Source organism: Petaurus breviceps, unplaced genomic scaffold (assembly GCF_028583685.1).
Source record: "Petaurus breviceps papuanus isolate PSGF00001 unplaced genomic scaffold, PetGlider_PUasm1.0 216, whole genome shotgun sequence".
Taxonomy (NCBI): Eukaryota; Metazoa; Chordata; class Mammalia; order Diprotodontia; family Petauridae; genus Petaurus; species Petaurus breviceps.
Window position 1 is genome coordinate 4,927,754 of NW_027185867.1, and position 10,591 is coordinate 4,938,344.

The 10,591-nt window shown below is 41.6% G+C and overlaps 1 protein-coding gene across 1 annotated transcript in view; it reads left to right on the forward strand.

Moving 5' to 3' along the window:
- Positions 1-10,591, forward strand: part of BID (BH3 interacting domain death agonist) — a 53,076-nt gene that overhangs the window by 18,289 nt on the left and 24,196 nt on the right. Inside the window, exon 2 of the mRNA XM_069094305.1 lies at positions 7,383-7,457. Coding sequence (XP_068950406.1) covers positions 7,449-7,457 — 9 coding nt within the window. The 5' untranslated portion in view covers positions 7,383-7,448. The remainder of the gene's footprint in view (positions 1-7,382; positions 7,458-10,591) is intronic.

Consider the following 10,591-nt stretch of genomic DNA (forward strand, 5'->3'; position numbering starts at 1 on the left):
TGTAACACCTTCATTTCACAAATGAGGAAACTGAGGCACCAAGAAGGTAAGTGATTTCTTCAAAATCATACAGGCAGTAAGAGTCAGAATTAGGATTAGAACCCAGGTCCTCTGATTCCAAATCCCATTCCCTTTCCACTGTACTATGTGGCATCCTCCGCTGTCAAGTGAGCTCTAATGGGAGAGACAACATGGGTACATAAGGGCTAGTAGCAGAGAGGGTAGACCAGTGTAGCTGTATCACAATGTTAGGAGGGAAGTAATGTGTAAAAAGACTGGAAAGGTATGAAGGGGCTCTATCATGAAGAGAATTCAATGCCAAATAGAGGCGTTTGTATTGATCCTGGAGGCAATGGGCAGTCCCTCGAGTTTGAGCCACTTAGGGAAACAACTTTGGCAGCTTTGTGAAAGATGGAGTTGAGTGTAGATAGAGGCTTGCGCCAGGGAGACCAGGTGACGATTTCAGTCGTCCAGAAGGGATGAGGTTCTGAACAGGGGTAGCAGCTATATGAATATTCAAAAGATGTAGACATTAAAGGATTTGGCAAGTGACTGGATATTATGTTAAGGTGAGTGAGAAGGAGAACCTGGTGATTTCCTGAGATTGCAAATCTGGGTAACTGGAAGGATGGTGGTGCCCAAGATAATAGGGAAGTTAAAAAGAGAAGTGGTGGGGAAAGGGGGGAGGGGAGGAAAAAGAGGGGTGATTTGGGGTGGTGAGGAGGAAAGGAAAATGAGCTTACTTTTAGACATGCTGGAAGTCCAGATGAAGATGTCTAATATACAGTTTCTGGGACAGGACTGGGACATATGAGGGAGACTTGAGCTGGCTGTAGAATTCTGGGAGTCCTCTGCCTTAGATGGGGCCCACCCAGAGCTAGATGGTTTAATGGGGATGGTGCGTCAGCCAGGGAGACTGACAACAATCAGAGAAGCAGGAGGAGAACCAGGAGAGAGCTGTGTGTGTCCCAAAAGCACAGAGAGAAGAATGTCCAGAAGGAGATGGTGATCGGTGGTCTCAGCCAGTGCAGAGAGGGCGAGGACTATGAGGACTGAGAAGAGACTGAAATTTGGCAAATAAGAGATTGTTGTTAACTTTGGAGAAAAGAATGTCAGTTGATTGATAAGTATGGAAGCAAAAATTGCAGGGGGTTTAGAAGAGTGAGAGGACAGAAAGTGGAGACTTGTGTGTGTGAATGGTTTTTTGTCAGACACGGACATTTCAGCATGTTTGTAGGTAAGGAAGAAACCAGTAGAAAGGAAAGTAATGAAGATTAGAGAGAAAAGGGGGATGAAAGTTGAAGCAGTGTGCTGGATAAGATGGGAGGGGATGGGGGCGGCTAGGTAATGCAGTAAATAGAGCACGGGCCCTGGAGTCAGGAGGACTTGAGTTCAAATCCTGACTCAGACATTTAACACTAGCCGTGTGCCCTTGGGCAAGTTGCTTAACCCCAATTGCCCTGCCCTCCCCCTCCAAAAAGCAAAAGAAAAAAAAGATGGGAGGGGATGGGATCTAGGGTGCCTGTGGAAGAGACATGAATAAAGGAAAAAGTGGTCAGGGGTGAAGCTGAGGGATTGTGAAATGACGAAGAAAGTAAAAGAGGAAGTTTTCAAATTTTTTTTCAGTAAAGTAGGCCAGGACTTGAGCAAAGAGAGTGTTGAGAGGAGGTTTTGAATACCCTTTGTGAGGAGTAGAGTAGAGAATCACTTAGTAAGTTCATCAGTAAACAATTATTAAGCACCTACCATATGGCAGGCCCTGTGCTAAGTACATCTTAGTGGCCTAGTGGATAGAGTCTGGGGCCTCGAGTCAAGAAGACCTGAATTCAAATGTGACCCCACACACTTACTGGCTATGTAACTCTGGGCAAGTCACTTAATATTGCCTCAGTTTCCTCATCTATAAAATGGGGATAATAATGGCACCGACTTCCAAGGGTTGTTGTGAGGATAAAAAAAAAAGATAATTATATAGCACATTGTAAGAGCTATATAAATGTTAGCTATTATTATTATTATTATTATATCATTTATCCTCACAACAGCCTGGCAAGATTGATGTTATTATTGTTTCTACTTTGCGGTTGAAGAAACTGAAGCAGACAGGTTAAGTGACTTGCCCAAGGTCATACCTAGAATGTATTTGAGGACAAATTTGAACTCAGGGCTTTTGATTTCAGGTTCAGCCCTCTGTGCACTATGGTGCCACCATGGTTGCCTTGGGAGTTCTCTCGTCTGCTTTGTAAACACCCATTGGTGTTTTCTTCTTCCTTGGTGGGACCTAATCTTCCATTTTTCCCCCCAAATTTTATTTTAGACTCAAATGCCAAAACACAAATACAGAGTAAAGAAACGAAACATCATAAACTCAAATATTAGAACTTAAATACAAAGTAAGAAAGAAATAAAAGCATGTCATGTGCATTGCAGAACATAAGAGAGGATTCAAAATATGTAATAATAAATTTTCATTTCAAGAAAGCCTATGTGCAGGGCAGCTAGGTGGCTCAGTGAATGTAGCATTGGCCCTGGAGTCAGGAGGACGTGAGTCCAAATCTGGCCTCAGACACATGACACTTACTAGCTGTGTGACCTTGGGCAAGTCACTTAACCCCAATTGCCCTGCCCTCCCCCTCCGAAAAAAAAAAAAGAAAGCCTATGTGATAAATACTCGTTATGTTGAGAATTGTCCATCTTTTCTTTGCTTCCTTGTGACTTTTCTTTTGTTCTCTGCTGTGCACTTTTTTACTTTTTTCCCCTCCTCCCAAACTCCCCCCAGACTACAATAAAGTTCAGATGTTTGTTTATAGCTATAAATATATGCATATTTATTCTGAGACCTCCTCCATGAGCCTGGGATTCTGCAGCTGGCAAGTCAGATACAGTCTTCTTTCCAATTTGTGTTTCATCTAGGCTCTTTGCTGTTGTTCTGTTTTCTGCCCTTACCGATACAATCTCAACAGACTATGTCTAATTTTTGAAAAATGGCCCATTTGCTTAGTCCCCACAGGCTCATCACCACATCGCTGGCTACTAAGATGATGCATTCTTTAAGAAAAAACTTACAAAATGGCCATCAGTCCTGTGTGGTCTAGTCCTCTTGTACGTCTTCAAATCAAACGAGATAATATTTGTAAATCACGTAGCATAACGCTTAGCACACAGCAGGTACTTAATAAATGCTTACTCCCTCTCTTTCCCCCCAGTCCCTTTCAGTAGTGACAGTGGCAGAAAAGGAGGTAGAGGGTGGTTTTAATCACAACATTTTTACACTGTTTATAAACAGGAATCTAACTGGTTATACTGTAAATGTTAAGTCCTTATCCTATGACCCATGAATAGACACACTGCTAGAGGAACTGAATAATATCTGTAATTTTCATTCTTAGTATAAATGAGTAAACCAGAATACTAAAGGAAGTTGTAACTGAGTGGAAAGCGCCCCACAGTTTCTGCTTGCAGAAAGTAGTGAAGGAGCTGGAATTGTTTTTATTGTGCATTCAAAGGCAACAAGAAGTAGAATTTCATGGAATACAATGTTCCATTTCTTCATTGCCCAGGATGAGCATAAGGAAAAAGGTTACCATGAAGATAAAAGCAAAGTACATCAATGCAAATTGTCATCATTTCTTCGGGAAGTTTAACTTGTAAATCAGTTGCCATTAAGGAAAAAAAAACAAAACCAAAAAATCAAACCAGGGCAAAACAGCCTGAGCCAGCAATTGTCTCACCCTTGCTAGGTAGAGAGGTGGTGGTCAAGTACAAGAGTGGTGTAGGATATAAACATGTTTGTAAAATATCTTCTAGAGGAGGATAGTGAAAGATTATGAGCAATAGAACTTCATAAAACAGCAGAAAAACAATAGAGGTAAAAAAAACGTTTATAGGATACTTCGCTAGTTTAATAGCGAATCATCCTGACAGCATTTAAGCATGAAACTGGAAGGACAAGAAAAAGATGAAAAAATGGAAAAGATCCATTAAAATTAATATTTTTATAAAAAACTATTTTCTCTCTCTCTCTCTTTTTTTTTTTTTTTGCTTTTTGGAGTCGGCAGGGCAATTGGGGTTGACTTGCCCAAGGTCACATGGCTAGTAAGCGTAAAGTGTCAAAGGCCACATTTGAACTCAGTTCCTTCTGACTCCAGGACCAGTGCTCTATTCATGGCTCCACCTAGCCGCCCTAACAAACTATTTTCTCAACCAGTGACAAGTAGAGACTCCACATTTGGATTCTTAATATCATGGTCCTCAATGTACTGTATGAGGAAGTAGAAATGACAATAAAGAAAGCAAAAATATAGGAAAAGCTGCAAAATGAGATCAAATCACTATAAAGGAGGTCCATGTGGCAAGGGACAGAGTTCTGATGGCACTGGACAATAAGTTAATGATGAGATCTGACATGGCATGTATGAAACTAGCTGAAGGAGGGAAACAACAGGACTTCTAAAAGCTTGGGGGGGGGGATGGGAATCACTTCCTACCTTTTGGCAAGAGAGATGATGGTCCGGAGGTGCAGAATGAGATACACATTTACAGATATAGCTAATGTGTGGATTTATTTTGCTTGACCAGACTTATTTGTTACAAAAGAGGGCTGCTGTTGGGGAAGGACACTTACCTGGTGGATAGTGATAATAAGGCAAAAACAAAAGAACGTCAATGAAACATTAAAAATACAGAAAACAACAGAAGGGAACCCCTGAAGCAGGACAGTTTGCTTCTGTGTTCAATTTAATATGCACCTTAAAAGTTACTGTATGTCACGTAACTTCTCAATCTTTACTATTCTTTATTTATTAAAATGTTCTTTTTATATGTATGAGTTCATAATAAAGAACACTTTTAAAATCATTGATATGATTACTACCAAAAAATGATCAAGGAAATGTTAACTACCAACTCATATATCAACTTTCCCATCTCTACAAAATCTTTATGAGAACAATCTTCCCCACATATTAAGGACATCCTTAATTGAAGGAAAGTATGAGGAGGGCAGAAGTAGGTTTTCACAAATGATATGCTACATCACATCACATTTTTATAGTCACGTGCAATTTACGGAAAAGTATAGAGAAAACAAGATCTGTTGTTGAACCAAATGCCACTTTAAGGCTTCTCTCTACATGTATATTAAAAACATGCAAGATTACTTGAAAGATGCAACAACTGTAGCAATTTCACTTAAATATTTGAAAAATGTATGTTTTATTAATATCAACTTCATTATTAATATTAATTCTAAACCAATTATTATCAGTTGGTTGTTATTCATATCAACTGAAGAATAATACTAAAAGATATATGCTTGGCACAGGTTGTGTTAAATAAAATGCTAAGTCTTATCTATACTCTGCCTTCTATTTATAAAGTATAATGAAATTTCTCTGATGGAAATGGAAGAGTAACTTGACTTGCTTGCCCTGGAGGCAGTGGAGGAAAGAAGCATCTTAAAGACAAGACCGAGCAGCAGAAAAGAGAGCGAACCATGTATTGGAGAGAATTAGTCCTAGACCTCAGGAGGCCAGAGGAGGAAAGGAGCATGCTCAGGGATTACCAGAAAGATCAGTATCCTAGGAGGGAGCAGCATGAGAAGGGAAAGACTATCAGGTCCTGCAGTATTTGAAACATAAGTTGTTTTGGCCACATATGTTTTCTGTGTATTTTCTTCACTACCAGGGTAGCTTTAAATTCATTGCATCCATTGACTAACTATTAAAGGGAAACACACTGATGGGCGTTGAAGAGCTATAATTTTAGGAGCGAGGACCCCCCAGAGTACCTTGAGCCTAAGCATGATTGGGGCTAATCTGTGAATGCAATTTGGAGTCATAGGGCTGCCCCAGAGGGGGTTGGGAAAGTAGAAAGAGGAGCTTATAATTGATTTTAAAAGCAGTTAGAGTATTTTGAATTATTGATGTGGACAGAGAGGAAATGCCATCTCATTATCAGATACTGGAGTAAAGGAGAGAGTGGGGGCTGATGTTGAGGGAGCTCCATTTTCTCAATAATAGATGAAATGAGGTTGAGAGTGTGGGGGATATTCGAATAGAAGGTTGGAAATAGCCTGGGGACAAGAACAGGGGGTCACTTGGGGAGGAGTGAAATAATTGTCTTGTAGCAGTGAGGGCCCTGTTAAAGTTAAATAAGATAATTTGTAGTGCTACCCAATCCACTCATTGCCTGACTTTCTCCATGTCTGTTTAGGAGAATGTGAATAGTAGCAAAGAGGGTGAATGGTGGGGCCAATCTAGGGCTGAGGTTTGGGAAGGCATGAACAAGAAAGAACTTGGGGAGGGGGGATGGTGTGGAGTTGAACACCTTAGCTATAGGATGAGATTGGGAAGGGATGAAAGTGAAGTCAGAGCAGAGATAATGGAATGAGAAAGTGCTAAGGGCTGGTGGGATTGCAGGTCTTGGGCAGAGCCAAGATGGCGGAGTAGAAACAGGATGGGAGGTCTTGGTGAGAATGAAGGATACATTTAGGAAGGGTAAAACAGGGAGAAATGGAGTGACAGGGGGCTAAGTGGATAAAATGCTGGAGCTAGAGTCAGGAAGGCCAGATTTCAAATAGCCATGTGACTTTGGCCAAGTCACTTAACCTCTTTCTGCGTCAGTTTCCTCATCTATAAAATCGAGATAATAATAGCAGCTATCTCTATGAGGATCAAATGACAAAATACTTGTGAAGTACATAGTACCAGGCATATAGTAAGTGCTCTGCACATGCTAGCTGTTATTGTTATTATTAATAGGTTACAATCAGAGAAATTATCTGCAATGGTTACTTCCCAGGATTGGTTTGAGACTCAAATATGGCAATAAATATGGAAGTGAATTGAAAATTGTGCAAAGCACTAAAACTATATAAAATGTTATATTTATATAATGCTTTATGATATAAATGCAATAAGAAGAAGAAAAAGTTCTCCTGAGTAACACTCATTTAATCCAGTCCAATGTACTGTTGGTATTTTAAAATACTAAAACTACATTTCTTTATAAGCATCCTATATATGATTCAAGACTATAGGAATACAAATTGCACCTCCCAAACGAAATTACTTAGGTTTTATTTTTTTTAATTAACTGTAATGGAAATTTAGCTGATAAATTAGAAGACTAGGAGGGAAATTCAAGATTATGTCCACATAGAGTATGGAGAAAACACCAGCTAAATTTGGTGTGAATTTGATTCCTATGCATTTGTACCTCAAGAAAGAGAGAAGAGGAGGAAGGGAGTGGGGAATTGCACTGGTAGGTTCAGATAAGGCCCCCTTGATTGGTGCAAGTGAGTGAATCTCCTTACTAAGAGATGAAAGCATGTCCCTGCACTCCCCAACCTACTCCCATGTGTGTGCATTTTTCTCTTCCAGGCTGCTTTCCTGACATCTGGGACACTGAGGGTTCCACTGAGGCACTGTTGTCCGGAAGTGACTGCAATGGATCAGGTTAGCGTCAAGTCTCCCCAAGTTGGATGCTAGTGCAGGAGTTTCATGGGTGAAAAAGGGAAAAGAAAGAAACCACTCAGAAGGGAAAAGACGGGTAGAGATTGCTTCCTATTTCACGCAGCTCATTAGTGAGCCAAAGGCCCAGGGGCTGTCTCTTGAAAGCCTACAACCCTCCAAGGGGATGTATGTCTCAGTGTCAAGGAAAATGGCCTTGGAAAACTCGCCTTGCCAGTGGGAAGAGAACTTGGGGGCGCTTAGAAAATAAGGTGGCATTCAAATGTTTGTTTTTACTTCCCAAGTATATCGGGAGTTTTTGGGTGGTTTTTAAAAAGCTGATAAATTCGTGACCTATGTTTACAGAGCAGTGAACTGGGTAAGGTGGGATGGGAAAATCATAATAAAGGACATCCACTGATTGTGAAGTAAGGGGTGCTGCAGTGGACAGAGTCAGACCTGGAGTCAGGTGGGCCTCAGTTCAAATTCAGGCTTGACACTTGGTAGCTGTGTGACCCTGGGCAAGTCACTTAATCCTTTTTGCCTCAGTTTCCTTATATGTAAAATGAGCTTGAGAAGGAAATGGTAAACCATTTACCAAATGGTAAACTCCAGTGTCTTTGCCAGGAAGAGCCCAATGAGGTTACAAAGAGTAGGACACAACTAAACAGCAGCGATAGAGAACTGGAGTGCTTCCAACTGAATACGTATTGAGAAGGTATCTATAAAAACAACTTAGTGGGGCAGCTAGGTGGCACTGTGGATAGAGCACTGACCTTGGAATCAGGAGCACCTGAGCTCAAATCTGGCCTCAGACTTTTACTAACGTGTGACCCTGGGCAAGTCACTTCACCCCAGTTGCCTCCAAAAAGAAAAGAAAAGAAAACAACTTAGTGTAATAGAAAGGTCACTAAGGACCAGGGTTCGGTCACTTGGCCACTTATTCAGGAAACTAGGGCAGATCTTTTCATCTCTTAAGGCCCAAGATGCTTCATAAAATGAGAGCTTGGGGCGAGCTGAGTTCCAAGATTACTTTCATCTGAGAAAATTCAGCAGCTGTGTGAAAATCCAAGATTAGTAATAGCTTCCCCTCCTCCCAGCTCATAGTCATTAATAAGAGGGCTATTACATCTCCCATAAATTCTCCATGATCTGAAAGAGATTGGAGTGTTCTGTTGTGGTGAGTAGAATACCAGAACAGAATAAAGTTTAAGAAGACTGGAAAGGCTCAAAAAGGTCAAGGAGTAAAAAGCAAAGTATAAAGCGACATAATTCTGAGAAATGATTGGACAGTAATTCCGTTTCATTAATGTTGCACAACCTCACCTGGGCCCTCACCACTGCTAGGAAATCTTTCTAATTTTTTACATCTCCTTAATTAACACACTATCCTATTCACCACAGCGGCTATTCCAGTCCTTTTCATCTCTCCTCAGATATCCCATGACTTCATCTCCCTCCTGTCTCAACTAAGAGCCTTTGTCTCACATTTTACTGAAAAAAATAAAGAATTGAGGCCATTGACTGACAGCTTCTTCGTCTCCCCTCCTCTTGATCACATGTCACTCAGATGCCTTCTCCCCTGGCTCCCGAGAGGAGATGGCCCTTCTTGTCAAAGCCAGCCTCTTGACATGCACAGGTGACCCCATTCCGTCTCTCTAGCAGGTTTCATCCCCATATTCTCACTCGTCTTCAGTTGCTCCCTGTCCATTGGCAGCTTCCCTGCTGCCTATAAACATCTCCCCCATCCTCAGAAAACCCTCATTTATTCTCTCTGCCTCTGCTTTTTGTTTCATGACTCTAACTCCTTGAGAGGACCGGCCACAATATCAGTCTCGACTTCCTTTCCTCTCCCTCACCTCCTAACTCTGCACAGTTTGGTTTCCTCAGGTGCTCTCTCCAAAGGGACCGGTCTCAGTTGCCAAACGTAGTGGTCTTCCCAGTCCTCATTTGCCCTGACTCTCTGCAGCCTTTGATACTGGCTGATCACTATCACCATCACTTGTCTGACTGCTCCTTCCCAGTCTTCCTTGCTGTATCTTCATCTAGGCCAAGCCAGCTTCTGTGGGTGTCCTTGAGGACTGTCCTGGCCCTCTTCTCTCTCTGGACTGTCTTACTCGGTGATCGCAGCGGCTCCCATTGAATTCATTTGTCATCTCTGTGTTGGTGATACCCACATTTGCTTATCTAGCCCTAACCTCTTTGGCGACCTCCAGTTTCACATCTCCATTTGTTTATTAGATATCTCAAACAAATGTCCTGTAATAACAATAGTAGTTAACAGTTATATAGTGCTTGTTATGTGTTGGACACTGTGCTCAGCACTTTACAGTTATCTCATTTGGTCTTTCCAACAACCTTGGGAGGTAGGTGCTATTATTATACCATTTTACAGATGAGAAAATGGAGACAAACATAGGTTAAGTGACTTGCCCAGCGTCACACAGCCAGTAAGTATCTGAGGCCAGATTTGAACTCAGGTCTTCCTGACTCTAGGCCCAGGACTCTATCCACTGGACCACCTAACTTAGACTCAAAGTGCCCAAAACTAAACTCATTATCTTTCCCCCCCTATAAGTCCCCACTTCCAGACTTCCTTATTACTGTTGTCCCTCCAGTCCCCCAGGCTCCCAGCCTAGGTACCACTATCAGGTCCTCCCTGTCTCTTCACCTCCTACATCCAACCTGTTTTCAAAGCATGGGAGTTTCACCTTTGTAGCCTCTCTTCTCTGACACTGCCATCAGCCTAGTACAGGCTCTCATCTCCACATACCTGGACTTTCACTATGGCCTGCCGGTGGGTTTTCCTGACATGAATCTCTCCCACTCCAGCACATCCTCTTCTCCACTGCCAAAGTTGCTTTCCTAAGACATAGTTCCTACCATGTTATCCCCCTCCTCAGTAAACTCCAGTAACTTATTATCTCCGGATCAAATACAAAATCCTCTATTTGGTGTTCAAAGCCTTTCATAACCCAGTCCCCCACCTCCACTTTCTAGTTTTCTTATACCTTAAACCCACCTTTCCCATATTCTTCAGTCCATTGACAATGGTTTTGCTTGACTATGCATATTTATTATAAGAATTTTGTTTTTCTTTTGCATGGGGAAAGAAAGGTGGGAGGGATAAAAAGATTTTC